The sequence below is a fragment of the Gobius niger genome (assembly GCF_951799975.1).
Source record: "Gobius niger genome assembly, chromosome: 4".
Classification (NCBI taxonomy): domain Eukaryota; kingdom Metazoa; phylum Chordata; class Actinopteri; order Gobiiformes; family Gobiidae; genus Gobius; species Gobius niger.
This window is the reverse complement of record NC_136855.1, coordinates 11,539,198-11,556,740: the sequence shown is the minus strand read 5'-3', so window position 1 is coordinate 11,556,740 and position 17,543 is coordinate 11,539,198. Positions and strand designations below refer to the sequence as shown.

Here is a 17,543-nt window from a genome sequence, read left to right as displayed (position 1 = left end):
GAAGTCTGAGTAATTAACATTTTCATTTCTGTTACGGTTTCGGTTGTAATATGGTGTATGTTTTTGGTCTCTCCGTAGGTGAATCTGAAGGAGCAGGGTCAGCTGATCCGTCAGGATGAGTTCACGGTCTGGAGCGGGAGGAGGAAATGTCAGCGTCACGTCTTTCTGTTCGAGGACCTGGTTCTGTTCAGCAAACCCAAACGCATGGAGGGCGGGCTGGACGTCTACATCTACAAGCACTCCTTCAAGGTAGCGCCAACGTGAAAACATTCAGGCTCGTACATCGATCAGACCAAATAGACTTAGTGACGTTTCATTCATTTTCCCAGACGGCTGACGTGGGTCTGACGGAGTCCACTGGAGACGACGGGCTGCGCTTTGAGATCTGGTTCAGACGGAGAACCTCCAAGAACCAGACGTTCCTCCTGCAGGCCTCCAGCGCGGAGGTCAAACACGCCTGGACCAACGAAATCGCACGCCTGCTCTGGACTCAGGCCACGAGGAACAAAGGTACACAGGTCTTCATATGCAAATGTCTCCGGATCATGTTCAGCAACGACTTTCTTTGTTTTGTAAATATATCCTATTATAGTTTAGAACCTTTTATAGTTTGAATCTTTTCTGGACATGTTGGTACTTGTTGGTTGATGAATTGGCACACATTGCAAGAGGTGGTACTTTTTACAGCAGGTTTAATAATTGTACATGATATTAACCTCAAAAAATAACATTTTAGTGTCTAGGTGCAGATAATGTGTTCCCATAGTTAAAAGCGCTTTGCTACATTCACCTCCGCACTGTTTACACTTCAATATGAACAATGAAAAAACGTATGCGAGATGACTCAGGGTCTGTAAAGCTGGGCATGGTTTAGACCTGGTTTAGTCCGGGATATGTGCAGCTTTTGTGGGGTGTTCGCAGACCTTTGTGATAGAAAGCTTCAGGATCTGACAATCTGTTGTATATTTTGATTACCACCTCGCTCAACAGTACTACCTGATGAGCGTTTAATAAATTTGTGATCCCCAACGCTGTTTTCTCAAGTGTACATGTGTCTTCCAGAGATGCGACTGAAGGAGATGGTGTCGATGGGCGTCGGGAACAAACCGTTTTTGGACATTCAGCCGAGCGACGCCGCCATCAGCGACCGGGCTGTGCACTACATCATGAAGAGCAGAGGTAACACAAGAGACTAAACCAATCAAGCAGAACGGCACTTCTCACTATATTAAACCGGTTTTGATCAAGTTGTACATTTTCTCACGCAATCCTCCAAAAATAATGTATTTAACGTATTAATTAATGTAGACAGTAAATTTACTACTTGGCAAAATTGTCACTCTTTATCACTGCTTTGTACTTAACAATATTGATGTTTTCACAGGTGCCCGAACCAGAGCGTCTATAGCCGTCTCTGTCTTCGACCACTCCAACCCATTTAAGAGATCTGTGACCTCTGACCCCTCTGCTGTCCCGGGGCCGTCCTCCTGCAGCCTCCTGGGACCCCTCAACCTGCACATGTTCAGGTACTGCCACGCGCCTACTCCCTAAAGGTTTGTCCTGTGAACAGACATCTCATGGTGTTGTGTCTCTCACAGTCAAACGCTGCCCCCTGTTGGCACCGCTGAGGGCTCTTTCATGAACTCGTGCATCGAGGAAGACGAGCAGGAGCACGAGACCAGCAGCCAGCCTTCAATGAGTGAGTTTTATATTTACCTCTTCTAGCAGTCGTGAAAGGAATGTTTTTTACACCGGTTTGACACAGCTCTTTCTCTCAGCCACAGAAAGCTCGGGCTCGTCGTCCCGCTGTCTCTCCGGATCCACCGGCTCAGACAGCGGCTGTGTGTCCTCCCACCTGCAGGAGGCGCTACAGGAGGAGCCCAACCCCAGCCAGGCCTCCTCGTCCTCCTCCTCCTCCTCATCCAACCCCACTCCACCCAACAAGCAGCACCTCAGCAGCCCATTCATTTCAACTGTGAGTTCAACCTTATCGCCGTTAACTGCATTGTAGTCAGAGGTGGGAAGAGCAGCCCCAGTGTTTACTCCACTGAGAGGAACAAAGTACGGATAACATTTGACTCGAGTACTGAGTAACTGTTTGAGAGTAAAAGTCTGATTCATGTCTCAGTAGTGACATAAAAGATGAGAAACAAATCATTTTGTGGATTTTTTTTAAATTTATTTTCTTTGGAAATATAAAAAACATCTTTTTTTTTCTTTTTTACATGTCACAATGTAGATTTACTCAGTGTGGAGCATTAGGTTGCCTTGTGTACGAAATATGCGGTATAAATAAAGTTACCTTGCAAGTTACCATTTTTTGTAACAAGTTTTTAAACTTTTTTTGGGGAGGGGGGGTTAACTACGGTTACACTTTATTTTACACTTGCCTTGATACATTGTAGCGACGTGTATTGAAAATTTGGATTCTTCTGAATCTTTAATCTTGAATTAATTTGTACCAATGCATTACATACATAATGAAATAATGTGTATTAGTACTTTGGAGTTATTCAATGCAATAAGACTCTTTCATATGACATTGTGTAACTCCAAACTATTAATACATTTTAATCCTTTGGGTGTATAAACCCATAAGTACAAGTTGTTACATACATTGTACTACATTTGGTTGGTACAATGTATCAAGAGTAGTGTAAAATAAAGTGTTACTAAAAGTACATACTCTACAGTTATTTATGCCTCATATTTAACCATCCACATGACTAATTGGAGAAAGAGTTTTGGTAGTTTCATAATAAAGTGATTTTCTGCTATAAAAAAGGTTTTATTTAAGATTTTAACAAATAAGTGTTGGCAAACTCCTTTTTCCTGGCGTGCCACACAGAAAGTGAGCACCACCACATGCTGTTTGGTGTTCTCTGTGCTGCGAACAGTTCAGTTTTGTCCTGCTTTATGTTTGTATTATAATCTGCATTAATGTGGCTCAGTAAGTGATTACTTTTTTGAAACTTGAACACATTGTAACTTTGTCTATTTGATGCATATTGGGCCTTATATTTTCAGCACATACGTATTCCTGCTTAAATCTATATAGAATACCGAAACATTTATGCTTCAAAAGTATTTTCTGCTTCTTCAAAAGCAGCACCAGTTGTTGTTGTTGTTCCATAAATGAATCACACCCTTTTCTCCAACTGTTATGATTCTCAAGGAGTCATTGGGATGTTCAGACTTTTTTATATATATATATTTAATGTTTATTAGAGCTTTGTGATAATATGAGTAAAATATAATAGAGTTTTGAAAATTGAAAAAAACATTTCAACTTAGCACATTGCGCTACATTCAAACACAAATCATTCATTAACTTTTCCTACACAACTTGGAAAAAATACTAAAAGCACTAAGGCTAGGCAAAAAATGTATTAAATTTACTCTTTTGGTTTGCTTTTTTGGCTATGTTTACAATAAAGTGTAAAAAAGTGTAAATCTCACCTCAGTGATTTATTGTGATAAATTGTGCGGCCATGTTTATTTTCAGACTTCAGAGCCTCGTATAATTTATGCCTTGTTGATTTTGTTCCAGAACGGAGGTCCAGTCATCAGTCCGGCAACCATAGTGTGATCCGCCGAGGAGTTCAATTGTAAGAAACAGTTTCTTCTTAATATCTTTAAAGTAATTCTGCATATTTGGCTGTTAAAGTGAAATCGATTGGACCCATTTTCACTGGTGTTTCCTTTGTCCCACAGGTCCTGACGCAGACACAGAGAGAGCACTGTTAAAGATTCACTTTTAGTTTGTTTTTGTTTTTTTTTATTGTTGAAAGTATTTTGTTATTTATCTGTTCGGAGCTACAGTTCCAGTAGTTTGTTTTGTAAATATTTAAACAGTCATAGTTTATAAAGATGAGTTTGTTTCTGTGTTGATGTTAAAGTCTTCCATAGCTGTAGCTTGGAGCGGATCGTCTGTACATGAGTGTAAATATCGGCTGGAACTTTCTACTTGAAAATAAACACAACTTTGGGAAAACTGACTGCATTACACATTTCTTTTACATTGAAGCACTGAAAGAATAACAGGGAACACCTCGGTTTGAAATACTAAATGTGTCATGTGTGATAGAGGACATTAAAAGGAAATTAACCAAGTAAATCATCTTTATTTGTGCAGTGCTAAAAGATGGTTGTCATTGATTAAGGAAGTCCCTCTGTCGTTTCAGTTCATAGTTTTCTTTTAATGTCACCACCAAACGTTTCTTCATCCGCTCCTGAAAAAGTAAACGCCATAAACATCAAGAGTCTTTGACATGATTAAACAGATCAAAGATGTGCATGTTGTGTCTTATTGTGGGTCTGTTATTGTGCGCCGGACGGTTGGAGTAAGTGCTGTGTCCCGTTCAAAATAATATTTTCACTTTATTTTGTAATAAAAATGCAATTTGTGTGGATTTACAAATGCATCACATGCTCTTCTAATGTGGTTTTATAGCCAAGTGTTGGGGAGAATACTTGGCCTAAAATGTATTTTGTAATGTATTCCGTTACTAAACTGCTTCCCGGCTCTTTTGATTTTTTTCTTCCTTCTGATTATGCAGCTGAAATGTAGTGATACATTGAAAGAATAACTGTACCAGAATACAGTTACTCAAAATGTGTATTCTAAATACACGGCTGAGCTGCTGCTGCGGCACCTGAACATGATTTTGTTGTACGCTTGTACAATGACAATAAAACACTAACTTACTTACTTAAATACATATTCTATATACTTCTGTTACTATAATAATAATTATAATAATAATAATGCATTAGTCTCATATAGCTCTTTTCCAGACGCTCAAAGTCACTTTACAATTTTGTGCATTATTCATTCACTCCATACTTGGTGTTGGTAAGCTACTATTGTAGCCACAGCTGCCAAGGCAGCAGGTAGACTGACAGAAGAGAGGCAACCAGTCTGCGCCATGGGCTCCTCCGACCACCACCAACCACTCACTCACTACATTCACCCAGGCTTCCCGGTGTTACCAAACGGACCCCCACCCATGTACCGACCAGGCCCTTCTGCTTAGCTTCTGAGGTCTGACGGGATCTGGCAGAGCAAAGGCAGTTTGCTATAGCCAGAGTAACTCCCCAATGCTAAAATTAAATATGTGGACCAAACACAAATAGCACCGACCATAATTTGGTCTTTGTAGTGAATGAGTTGAATATCAAATGTCAAGTCTATTAAAGAATAGTAGATCTCTGTAGTCTTCGCTGACACTCACCAGCTGCTGTTCACTTCTCTCCAGTCTCCTCCTGAGCACCGTCACTTCACTGTTCCCCGGCTTTAACCTAACTCCGCCTTCATCTGGCTGAGCCATCAGCTCCGACAGCAGGTCATAGGCTCCTTCTGAAACAGTCCAACAAAAACTATGAGAAAACATGAATCCTACAGTTAAAATCTACTGTCCGTTTACCGAGGAAGGCAGCGTTTCTTTGTAGAGACCTGGGTCCAGCCCAGTTCTTCTCCACCAGCTCCAGGAGTCGTCCCAGCGCCGCAGACATGTGTGACACCCCACACGGACCACCAGGGGGCGCTCCTCTATCCTGAAATATGCAGACTCTGTGAAGGAGTGGTTTTGGCTAAGCTCCTGCTGGCCAATGTACAGTAAAGACTTCTACTTATCAACATTATGATGCAAATGAAAACTTTTGCAAACCTTTCATAAAACCTTTCACAATGTGGAGCAGTTTAAACATATGTTAGCAAGTTAACATTAGCCTTTAGCTTGTTGGTTAAAACACAAGTTCTAAACACACAGAAGGTTTAGTAAAATATGTACAGCCTGTGTAAAGTTTGTAATATTGTAAGTGATTATCCAACAGCTGCACATTTTTTGCCACGTACTGATATAAGAACCGGTCAAAGCTTTTCTTTATTTTCAACACTATTCAACCTCTCCAGTTGAGAAGCCTTTAGATTTGGGCAAAGCCGAACTAGAGAAAATGCGCTCGGTTTAGGCGGGGGGTAAGAGGTTAATTTGGACTTAACTGTGAATATCAAATACAGCATCAAATAGGATGAAAAAAACTCTTGCTTTACAGATTACATTTGTTAAAACGTAAATTTCCCTAATTGTGAAAAGGTTCCGTTCACTGGAGATTCACCGAGGCCAAAATGATGATCGGTTTGTTGTTTTTGTGTCTGACCTGCAGTGGTTTGTGTCTGGACACACAGGTCAAACTGTTCCACAGCTCCAGAGCGGGACCGTCCTGAGAGTGAGTGGCTTCTGTCAGATCTGAAACATTAAACACAAAACACAACTTTACCGTCGTCTGGGAGCTACAATGAAAACAACACTGAAGATGTGGAGGAACAACGGCTCTAAAACTCCTCTCAGGATGTTCTCCACATGTTCTTTCAGGTATGACAGAGCGACATATTGCACATTCATTTAATTTAACATTTTCAAACATTCCAATCACACAATAACATTAAAAATCCAAGCATACACTTTCTTTTTGTCTCAAATGTATCCAATTTCAGCCAATATTCTCAATGCATTGCTACAACAACCATGAGCTTCTAACCTGAAGTGAGTGCCATCAGTCTGCAGCGTGTCTCCATCAACTCTGTGCTGCCCCCTGCTGGTGAAGCTGCACACAGTCCACCTGCAGAGCCCCGCCTCCTCTCAGGTGAGGCCACGCCCACATCACCTGCAGAGCCCCGCCTCCTCTCAGGTGAGGCCACGCCCGCATCACCTGCAGAGCCCCGCCTCCTCTCAGGTGAGGCCACGCCCACATCACCTGCAGAGCCCCGCCTCCTCTCAGGTGAGGCCACGCCTGTATCCCCTGCTGAGCCCCGCCTCCTCTCAGGTGAGACCACGCCCGCATCACCTGCAGAGCCCCGCCTCCTCTCAGGTGAGACCACGCCCGCATCACCTCCAGAGCCCCGTCTCCTCTCAGATGAGGCCACGCCCACATCACCTGCAGAGCACAGCCTCCTCTCAGGTGAGGCCACGCCCGCATCACCTGCAAAGCCCCGCCTCCTCTCAGGTGAGACCCCAGACTCCGCCCCTGGACCAAAGTGGACTCGGTTGGTGGTCCTGGTGGGTCCGGACCTCAGCGCTGAACGAAGAGGCCGCTCATCTTCCCCCACAAAAGCATCACAAGGCACTGATTACGTAACTTTTTCATCACTTTTTGTCACTTTTCTTGTCACACATTTTTGTCTCATTTTCGTAACTTTTTTTGTCACTTTTCCCATAAAGCTTTTAGACTGGTTCAGTTCAGGTGGGGGTTAAGAGGTTAAAGACTCACCATCTTCGCTGCTCTTCATCTGGACTTTAATATGTAGGACCTGGAGGAGACATGGAGACGCCCAGAGTTGGGTGTGAATTACTCACATTTCACACTGCGCAATAACGAGAAGTGCAAAGTAACAAGATACACTTACTCAAGCCACTAAACTAATCAGACAGTAAGTCACAAGTAGAAACAGACAAACTGGCATGACTAAAGTTCACCTCATTGTCAACAGCATTTTTGAGCCCAGTTTGTTATTTATTGTATTTAGAGATTGTACCATTGTGCCTTCTCCACTCTACTTTCCTTCACCACAAACTGCACAATGAAAATGCTAAATCATCATGACTATAAAAATGAAGAACCGTTTAAAGATTAAATAGCAGCAATAAGATACATTTTGCTCCATTGCAACTGGGTCCAGCCTATAGTGGTGTAAATACTGAAGAAAGCACTGAGGCAGTAAAACAAACTCAAATAAAGTAGTAAAAGTCCTTCCTCACACGTTCCCCGCTGCAGGTGAAGGATCCTCCCGAGTCGCCCAGTGAAACGTTAAACCTCCGTCCTCCCCCAGTTGCCTCACGCGACCCCGCTCTCAATTTAAGATCCCACTCCTCTGAAGTTCAGGTGCAGGACGTCCCGACGCACACAGCCACTGTTTACGGGTTGTCATGGAGACACGCAGGTGAACCAGGAAGTAAACCAAAAGGTAAATAAGTAGCGTGTTATTTTGGGACAGAGGAGGGGGATCACTTAACAAAGACAGTGCGGTACATTTGCATAAAGATTTGAGGGCATGTCAACCCTAATGTTGAAGGTGTGTTACTGTATTAGGGCCCCAAATCTGATCTGCAAATCAGAGGAATCTGTGTGAGGAAATAATGTGCTGCTGATCCACTTCTGCACATGCACAATAACAAACCTTTGGCATAATGTCGATCGTTGTTGTGACTCTCAGGACGGTTAGAAGGTAAAACGAGCCTCACACTCATAGTCATTTTGAAATAAGTCACATTTTCTTGAAATAAGTACATTTGTTTCAATAAAACAGTTTTATTTCAAGTAAATTAAGATTTTTCATCAAGTTTTGAGTGTGGGGATTTCTTTTTCTCTTAATTTATCCTCTTTTAACGACCACCTGAACCGAGCACATTTTCTCCAGTTTGGCTTTACCCAAATCAAAAAGCTTCTTGGAAAAAAAAAGCGTCAAAGAGATGAAAACGCGCCGGAATAGCAACAAAAAAGTGACAAAAACGTGACGCTAACGCAACAAAAGTGTGTCCAAAAAGCAATGTCAAAAACACAACAAAAAAAAGGGATGGAAAAAAGTGATTAAAAAGCAACAAGCATCAAAAACACAACAATAAACCTATGAAAACACGACAAAAACACTTCAAATATGTGACAAAATTGTGGCGACAACACAACTAAAAAGCTTCGATCAGTTTCGTAGGCCTTAGCTTTCAAATGAGGCGTTACTCTGGCCTGTAAACTCCGGTCAAGAAGGTCTTAGATTTTGAGCAATTCCAAACTGGAGAAAATGCACTTGGTTAAGGTTAGGCACAATCAGCACAAGTGCAGCCCCTAGTGACTGAACTTAGCTTTCAAATGACCAAAGGCATGTTTGCATACAGAATTCAGGATATCTTGTCCTCGTGTCCTCTTTTCTAAACCCCTCAGCGTGCGCTCTAGATAACGTACCTCATTTCCGGTCAGATCCGGTCCCAGAGTCAAAGAAATGGCACCGATGACGACACGATATGGTTTTGATGTGTTTATTAAAAATGATACAAAAAAATGACAGACTGTAGAAAGCCGCAGACACAGAGCGAGCAGACGGACCAGTCACGACTCAAATCAACAACGAGAAGAAGCAGCTTTTCGCGTCTCCACTTCAAGCACAGTTTCCAACAGCGCACGGCAACAGATTTATGACACAAGAAGCCCCCCCCCCAGATCTGTGGAAGACATGTTGTAAAAAACATCTTCTCAAAAGGATAGCATCAGGGGACGGCTTCTTGGTATTGCTTTATATTGCCCACCCACGTTTAGTTCCAAAAGTAAATTTCCCATGAATTCGGGCTGCACAATTAAATGCAATTCAAACTGGCAAAATGTAAAACTATTTAGATGCTGCAACTCTGAAAATGTCAAAGTTCGATTGGGATTTATCATCTATGAAACAATGTCGTTTTGAGCAACACAAACTGAAATGCACGGTTTTGTATGATTTTAGCAGTTTGTGTTTCTCTTTTGCTGTCAGTATTAATGCTACAGAATGAGAAAGCTCATCCAAAATCACAATCAGATATTTTTTACTAAATTGTGCAGCCCTACCATGACGACAGACCTTTCAATAAATAGATAGTTAGCAGATTAAATCTATTCAGCTACAAGGAAACAAGTCAACCCTATTTTTTTAATTTTTTTATGAGCTAGAAAAACTCAGATTGACTGGGTTTCTTATTTCATAATAACTACACCTTCTTTAACCTTAATAAACGATGAGTTGACATTTAGTTCATCATTAACATTTCATAGGTTTAGTGTGACTGACACTTAATAAATGCTTCACAATGAATAATGTGAAGAACTCTTCATCATGAGTTAGGCATTAACTGCAGTAGTTAAGTAGTTAATGAGCAATACTTCATCATTTATTAAAATGAGGCTAAATAAGGTGTAGTTATTACAATGTGTTAATATATTTATACATGTCGGACAATTAGCCTGATTTGAGACCGACAATAGGCTACTGAACAAACTTCTACAAATCATCAAAGTCTAAAAGCATTTTGACCGACAGCACCGATACTTTTTGGGGAAATAAAATGATCACATTGATTGTGGTCATTAAAGGTGCAACATGCAACTTTTCATGTTTCAGGTATTTGACCTTGTAGTGACTCAGCAGCGACATGAGTGGTCAACATGAGTGGTCAGCATGAGTGGTCAGCATGAGTGGTCAGCACGGCGCCTTTACTTTCCACCGCAGTGGTCTCTAGGACGCTCCAGGGTCAATTGTTTGGAAGGTTTTCTCTGCTGACGGAGCCGCCCACCAGAAAACCTACAAAACCACTGATCCTGGAGCGTCGTAAAGGCCGCCGTCCGTGAAAGTAAAGGCGCCAACCACTCATGCTGACCACTCATACAGCTGCTGGATCAAATACGCACAAATACCACCTTTTTTTGTCCTGCCTAAAAAGTTGCATGATGTGCCTTTAAGATTTTAAAGTCTATGGGAAAATTAAGGTGAAATGTACTCGCAGAGCTGGCAACGCTGATCTCAGTTTGTTGCCGTTGCTGTATAACACAGGAGCTGCACATTCAGACAGAGACCGATCTATTATTACAATCCGGTGCTAGTTAAAGGTAAAAAAAAGAAGCCATTTCAAGTCCAAAAACAAAAAGTCGTCCTTCATTATCACGACGTCCCACCGGTCCGAGTCCTTCCCGATGGTATCAAAATTAAAGCATCAAACACATAAATACGATGCATATATTATTATAAAATCAACCACTTTTCGGGTTAGAGCGTTAGCTAAGGTTAAAGTGCGGCTGTACAATAAAATAATGAGGAATACTGTGATCGGGGAAAGTATATACTGAAATGGACGATTCACAAAGAGGAGGAGGAGGAAAAAAGCCAGTCCACGAAGCTGTTCATTGTTCCAAGTTTGCGAGAAGCAGCTTTTGAAGTTTTATTTGCTCAAAAAACCAGCACCTTCAGATTTCTATGAGCTCCATTGCTCCGTGGGAGGGTGAAGAGGGGGGTCGGAGTGGGGTGTCCCGAAGCTTCTTTAGGCAGTGAGCTTCAATCGTCCTGCAAAAGGAGAGGAGACATTTGAGTCAGTGGTTCAATGGGGACGTCAATGTGGATGGAAATAAAGGAACTGTTGTCTTCTGTGTTTTAGTTTGGTGTTGTTGAAATCATAAAAATAATAATGTTCAAGTGAAAAAACGGGCCTGGAAATCACTTTTGTGGCTCCGGAAAGTAAAGCGCTGGCAAACATGTTTTTAAGATCTTAGGGGAACATATTTAAAGAATAATATTCGACCTTCACACGTGACATCTCTGGGTTTAAGATATTAGAATGAACTTAAAATGGACATATGATGCAAAATAGACTTACGAGGGAACAACATTAAACTAAAAATGGTTTAAACCTCAACAAAAACAGACCTGGATTAGTCACAACATTCATGCAGTTTTGAGTTAATCCTCGGACAAAGCTGTTCAATTTAGCTGTTTCTTCTTCTACAGTGTCGGCGCCTCGTTCTGTTCTTCCTGATTACACTCGCGTCATTGTTCAAACCCAAAAACTCTTGAGCTTCCCACAACCATAAAGTCATTAAAGAAAATTATTCCTATAGCTGCCAGCAGGAGGAGCCCCAGTCAAGATTTTTACCAGCTCTTTCATCTGCTTTTCATTGTTACTATTTAATTATTACAGAGACATATTTTCAAATGATAAAACGTAAAATATCAAAACTGAGGCACCAAAATACGTTTTTTAAGCTCCATATGCTCCACTTCAATATCAACCAGTTCAGTTAGAGCGTCCATCTTTACTCCTCTATACTCCTCTTGTTTAATAAAATATTGTCAATAACTGAAAAAGCTACTTTTCTGTTTACATTTGCATTTTATTCCTCCAATAAAAAGAAACAAAGGCGATACAATAGTGGCATATTCAGAAAATATGTTCCCTACATCTTATTTTAACAAAAAAACATGGCTGCCATTCTAGAATCACAAACGTTTCCACTAGACGATTTGTGTATAAGTTTCCCATCTTATTTCCATGTTGCTAGCTCTTTGCACCATTCACTCATGATTGTTCATGTCTTGTTTTGGAGAAATCTTGTAATACCAGCCTGATGAATCGAGGTGTAACATGTAAGCTACCACGATCTCTCCAGTCCCTTCAGAAAAACCCCAAAGGCTATAGTTAGTAGTGGTCCATTTTGCATTTTCAACATTCTGATTCTTCACCTTCCCGATCGACGTCTATATTTCTTTTGTTGTTTGTGATTATGCTGAAGAAAATCAGAACACAGATATATTAAAGTACTGTATTAAGTTATTTCCTCAAAGTATCCAAAAGAGGGGGGAAATGTAGGAAACGTCAGCCATTTACTTTAGTCTTTTCCATAATTCTCTACCCCTCTAGTTTCCAGCAGCTTTAGACGCAACATCCATCTACTCCTTCTACCCATCATCAATATCCATTTATATCACGAAAAAGATTTTAACCTCTTGTCTCTGGACCATTATTCATGTCGCTAAACAGAACAACTGTATCTACAAGCGATAAACAAAAAACAAGGTGCATTAATTGGCATTAATAATCAAAGCTATTACTAATTACTCGACAACAGTCCCGTACATTTCCATCTTTGATTAATAGTGAACACAGAGTTAGATTTCCCACACTTCTTTGCTCCTCAGCACAGGGCCAGGCGACACAGAGCAACAGAAATGAGCAGAGAGTGAAGTGAGAGCCACAAAGTTCATTCATTCGTCCACTCACTCGGCACCTGTTCAGACGAAAGGTGATGCTTGGTCAGTGATCCATCCTTTTGCTCCTATCACACATTTAAATCTGAATAACCCTGGTCAGTATGAACACAGATGTGATCATTTGATCAGGTCTGCAGATGTGGATAGTAATCGTGTTTCCCTCTCAATAAAGATGAATTATTTTGCTTATAAATGAGCAACTATGAAGTAGTAGTAGTATCAGGTTTCTAAAGTGAGAATGTAGGACAGATTGAATTATTTTCAACAGGACTGGGCTGACCGAGTTAAAAATGTTTTGCTTCCATCTTCAGAAACCTCTTCTTGCTCTTGTAGTCAAAATGTAACACTGGTTATACACACAAGCTTCATTTAAAGGAATAGGCCACCGTTTTTACATACTGAGACATGCTCTTACCTCACTTTAGCCGAGTTAATATATCCCCATCTGGTCTTTGTCCGTGCGCTCTGCCAGGCAAACGGAGCACATACGCAGCCTCTCCCACATGTCATATAGCTCCAAAAAAGCTCACGATAGAAGCTACCAAGCTCTTCCACGTGTTCCCTATTTAAATAAAGTTACGTGAAGTGTTTTCAAGCGAAGTATATTTACACAGAAATGTAGCATGTCGATTTTATAAGCAAATAAAAAGGGGGACTATATTGTGAGGCGTAATGATACAAGGAGTAAAACGTCCGCGCAGTAACTCCTAAAGGTTATTGACGGAAGTGAGCGGGGAAGTCTTTAGGAGTTACTTCGCGGACGTTTTGCTCCTCGTATCATTACGCCTCACAATATAGTCCCCCTTTTTATTTGCTTATAAAATCGACATGCTACATTTCTGTGTAAATATACTTCGCTTGAAAACACTTCACGTAACTTTATTTAAATAGGGAACACGTGGAAGAGCTTGGTAGCTTCTATCGTGAGCTTTTTTGGAGCTATATGACATGTGGGAGAGGCTGCGTATGTGCTCCGTTTGTGTGACAGAGCGCACGGACAAAGACCAGACGGGGATATATTAACTCGACTAAAGTGAGGTAAGAGCATATCTCAGTATGTAAAAAGGTGGCCTATTCCTTTAACCTGAGAGGAGGGATCAGGCCAAAACTCACCCTTCTAACACTAACTTGTTAGAAGTTCTTGTTCTGGGTTGGGGCAAACACATCTTTTTTTACCATCTCACATTTTGTTGGTTAGAAATACAATATTGATCCAAAACAACTAAACATCCAGTACTTTCACTTCCTGATCCTCCATGCTCAGGCTTAGCTAAAAGAAGCCCTTACTCTTTCCTCCTTCGCTGTGAAGCTGTTAATAAAGCGGGAGGGGAAAGAAAAGAGAAAAATTCACGCTTGGCTCGTGTAGCTGAAGTGAAGTGAAGGCAAGTGTTTTTACTTTGCAATGAGAAGATTAAGAAAGGCGAGGAAAAGCATTTTCTGGATATGTAGGGGGAATTTATGAAAACTGCCGCCGCGCTGCTATGAATAGCCACACACCTATAGGTATGTTTTTGAGAGAACACTGACATAGTGAAAGGCTCTAAAGCACATACGTAAAACACAAGGCGATTTAATTTGACCCATGACTTGCATTCCTGAAAATGTAAAAAAAAAAAAAAAAAGAAGTCTAGTCTAGTTAAGAATTTTTAAATAAATAACCAGAATGCTCACTCCACTTGCCTGGCTCTGCCATACTCTTCCCTGTCCATTCCACGGAGGGAATTAGTCTGGTCACAGAGCAATTGGAGTAGTTTGAACGGGCGGATCTAACACGCACAGATTGTCAGTGAAATAAACCAATTAGTGGACGTGACGACAGCCGTAGTACAAATCAAAAAATATGAAGTGAAGCGGCTAGGCCTTAGCCGCCAATCAGCAACTTGTTTACCGTGTGTGGCCAGACCCACCTTCTTTTGCGCAGAAAGAAGGTGGGTGTGGTTTATCAGGCTGTCACTCCAGCCTCTAGGGGAAACCACAATTTTAAATAGGAAACAATTCCCAGTAGAAGCACTAACATAACATCAGGATCTAAACAACACATTAGCCATGTGGTAAATGGTCAGTCTGCCCCAGGGTGGCTGTGGGTACAATGGCAGCTTTACCACCACTGAGTGTGGAGTAAAAGCATCTACAACATCTACAATGCAGGACTTTGAGAAGCTTGTGACACCGGCTTGTAAAGTGCAATACAAGTGTAAGTCATTATCATTTATTAGGCTACTGCCAGGATTCAGTATTTCTCTGTTTACGTTGTATGTGGCCCGCGAAGCGCCAGGGGAGCCAAATTTTGGCCGCGACCCAAAATGATTTTGATGCCCCTGCTCTAAAGAGTGGATTTTGCTGCTGCTCCCATGACATGAGTCCAGTGTACAGAGGAGATAAAGAGCGTCTAATGAAGATAGAAGGAAATCATCGTCAACTCAATCAACTCAGCCCAGTCGACGATATTTAAATCTCTACTACGATAGAAAAGTCCTGGAGGACTGAGACCATGTGGAATCCATAAGGGCTTCTGGTAAAAATAAAAACAATAAATCTTGAATAAAATAAACTGCGGTGTCGTCACTGACTGACCAAACATTGTTATACTTTCAGAACAGGCTGTGGACACTCGCGCTTGGGGCCTTCGGTGGAGCCCCTCAGTCTCTCTGTTAGAGCTACAGTGTTTGGGGGGAGCGAGGGCGGGGAAGGGGGTGTTAATGTTAGAACCACAGTGTTTGGGGGGAGCCGGGGCGGAGAAGGGGGTGTTAAATGTTGGGGTCCACACTGACGTCATGTGGGGGAGGGGAGGAGGGGGCCATGCCATGCCGAGCACGTCCATGCTAAGCTTTTCCACCAAAACTGGCTTCTCCGAGCCCCAACCTACCTGCCCACCGTCCACCAATGGGCCGGCTCTGTCTACCTGCCTGTCTGTCGGCCGGCCAATCAGATGACAGAATGAGGAACAGAGAGGAACAGATGGGAAACACACCTGGATCTGGGCTAAAGACAAAACCTGTGTCTGAAATCACTGCGCAGAGTTCAAGTTCAGTTTACACAATTGTACCATAATTGTTGTTGAAACAAGGTAAAAAGCTCTAAAACATCAAGGTTAATGTCAAAATCTGAAGCTATTGGCTGGTTTTCAGTTTAGCAGAATCTACTTTACGATTGGAAAGTCTTTAACATGTTTCAATCATAATTTCAAGCAAATTACATTATAATTACTAATCATGCAGGATTCATTTTTTTTTTTTAACCAGAGGAAGCAGCAGTGATCGCGTCAGTGTTTTCTGCGTTACACACCAATCCAATCCACTTTATTACTTTTCATGCACATATTACAAAACAAAAGTGCCGCACATATATGTACAGTAAATGTAAAAACAACTGTTTCACCCGGTATATACTTATACCACCTACAACACAATAAAACCACAATGAAACCAAATAAAAATGCATCAGATTATAAAAATCAATCAATAAAAAATTAAATGAATGTGAGATAAACTCCAGCTAAATAACGTGACCCTACAACCTTCTAAAATGAAATGTCAAATATTAACCTAAAGCTCATCCATGCTTGAAATAAATTCCCTGATCTGTGCACAAAAGCAAAACAAAAAAAACTGCTCAGTGATTTCAGACAAATTCTCGTTCTCCTACACAATCCCCCGGGGCGTGTGGGTGGTACCTGCGGCGAGCTGGGACTGGGACCTCCGGCGAGATCCCGAGGGCGTCCGGGAGGCGGAGGACAGAGTGGAGCCCGCGCTGCTGGCTCTGGAGATGGGCAGAGGGCCAGGGGTGGAGGGGGGAGAGTCCAGCTAAGGACAGAGACAAATGCCACGTCAGCATTTTGTATTTGGTCAGTGAACATTTAAAAAGGCGCCACGGCGTTACCTCTACACTGTCGTGGGTGGGAGAGGACGAGGTGGAGGAGTTTTCATGTTTCCTGGACGAGGAGGAGCTCAGTTCCACCGTCCGGACTCTCTGAGCAAACTTCAGCGAACACACCGACTCGCTCATGTTCGATGGCAACGGAGAAACCTGCAGCAAGACAAACAAAGAGATGAGACGCGTGAAAATACAGGTTTATGTGTTTTACTAAGAGCAGAAGAGCGGACTTGTTTGTAAAGTGTAATTTACTGCACTAAGTGAACTGGAGCCGATTTGTTGCAATGGAACGATTTGGCCTAAAGGGGGCAGAAGAGTTCTTTGAGGCAGATTTATTGCCTTGCCACATGTGCAGCTATTTAGCCATAAACTGAGAGGCGTCCTGTTTTTTCCTTGGTTACATCCGCAGCAAATATTCTAAGTAAAAATGTTACAGACACCTGGTATAGACAAAAAAATCTATAAAGTACTGGCAACAATGTCTTATCTCAAGGTTTATATGTTCAGTGGCAAGTCAAAACAAAATATGCTATATGCCACACACGCAAATTAGTTAAAAAGGTTTGTATCAATTCCAATAAAACCAGAAATGATGGATATATAGGATATTTAAAGGCATAGTGTGTAACATTTTGGAGTCTACTGAACAAAACAAAACGTGCTCCTAAAGAGCAGCTAGACACAGATTATTCTTTTGTTGTAGTTGTTAACCTCTTAACCCCCACTTTGACCAAGCACATTTCTTCAGCTTTAGCCAAATCTAAAAGCTTCTCGACTGGAGATATCACAGCTTATAGGCCAGTGAAACCCCCCATTTGAAAGCTAAGACCCACAAAACTGAGCGAAGACTTTTCCTTGCGTTGTTGCCAAGTTGACGTCACTTTTTTTTGGT

At 41.7% G+C, this 17,543-nt stretch overlaps 3 protein-coding genes across 7 annotated transcripts in view; 1 reads left to right on the top strand and 2 right to left on the bottom strand.

Annotated features, from left to right (window-relative positions):
- The window catches only part of plekhg4 (pleckstrin homology domain containing, family G (with RhoGef domain) member 4), a 69,053-nt gene extending 65,070 nt beyond the window's left edge, over positions 1 to 3,983 (top strand). For both annotated transcript variants that reach the window (XM_079555016.1, XM_079555015.1), the window contains 8 exons: positions 79 to 249; positions 330 to 510; positions 1,063 to 1,179; positions 1,385 to 1,526; positions 1,599 to 1,699; positions 1,779 to 1,975; positions 3,551 to 3,608; positions 3,715 to 3,983. In XM_079555016.1, coding sequence (XP_079411142.1) covers positions 79 to 249; positions 330 to 510; positions 1,063 to 1,179; positions 1,385 to 1,526; positions 1,599 to 1,699; positions 1,779 to 1,975; positions 3,551 to 3,589 — 948 coding nt within the window. In that variant the 3' untranslated portion in view covers positions 3,590 to 3,608; positions 3,715 to 3,983. The remainder of the gene's footprint in view (positions 1 to 78; positions 250 to 329; positions 511 to 1,062; positions 1,180 to 1,384; positions 1,527 to 1,598; positions 1,700 to 1,778; positions 1,976 to 3,550; positions 3,609 to 3,714) is intronic.
- A 149-nt stretch (positions 3,984 to 4,132) lies between these two features.
- Positions 4,133 to 6,734, bottom strand: LOC306962212 (uncharacterized protein). The gene is made up of 5 exons (XM_079555301.1): positions 6,541 to 6,734; positions 6,160 to 6,248; positions 5,427 to 5,556; positions 5,235 to 5,359; positions 4,133 to 4,232 (listed from the first exon to the last, which is right to left on the bottom strand). Exons 1-5 carry the CDS (start codon positions 6,575 to 6,577, stop codon positions 4,152 to 4,154), a joined length of 462 nt encoding a protein of 153 aa, XP_079411427.1. The 5' UTR covers positions 6,578 to 6,734; the 3' UTR covers positions 4,133 to 4,151.
- Positions 6,735 to 10,428: 3,694 nt separating this feature from the next.
- Positions 10,429 to 17,543, bottom strand: part of kifc3 (kinesin family member C3) — a 59,052-nt gene continuing 51,937 nt past the window's right edge. For 2 of the 4 annotated variants that reach the window (XM_079555024.1, XM_079555023.1), the window contains exons 19-22: positions 16,658 to 16,804; positions 16,452 to 16,581; positions 15,645 to 15,760; positions 10,429 to 11,077 (exon numbers count right to left, since the gene is read on the bottom strand). In XM_079555024.1, coding sequence (XP_079411150.1) covers positions 11,069 to 11,077; positions 15,645 to 15,760; positions 16,452 to 16,581; positions 16,658 to 16,804 — 402 coding nt within the window. In that variant the 3' untranslated portion in view covers positions 10,429 to 11,068. The remainder of the gene's footprint in view (positions 11,078 to 15,644; positions 15,761 to 16,451; positions 16,582 to 16,657; positions 16,805 to 17,543) is intronic. The other 2 variants (XM_079555025.1, XM_079555026.1) reach the window with 2 other exon arrangements.

Excerpts from the sequence above, each read along its gene's own strand:
- LOC306962212 (XM_079555301.1), bottom strand. The coding sequence starts at position 6,577 with ATGGAGACACGCTGCAGACTGATGGCACTCACTTCAG. Across the intron at positions 6,249-6,540 it reads ACTGATGGCACTCACTTCAG|ATCTGACAGAAGCCACTCAC; the intron begins GTTAGAAGCTCA and ends TTAATGTTTCAG. Across the intron at positions 5,360-5,426 it reads AAGAAACGCTGCCTTCCTCG|AAGGAGCCTATGACCTGCTG; the intron begins GTAAACGGACAG and ends GGACTGTTTCAG.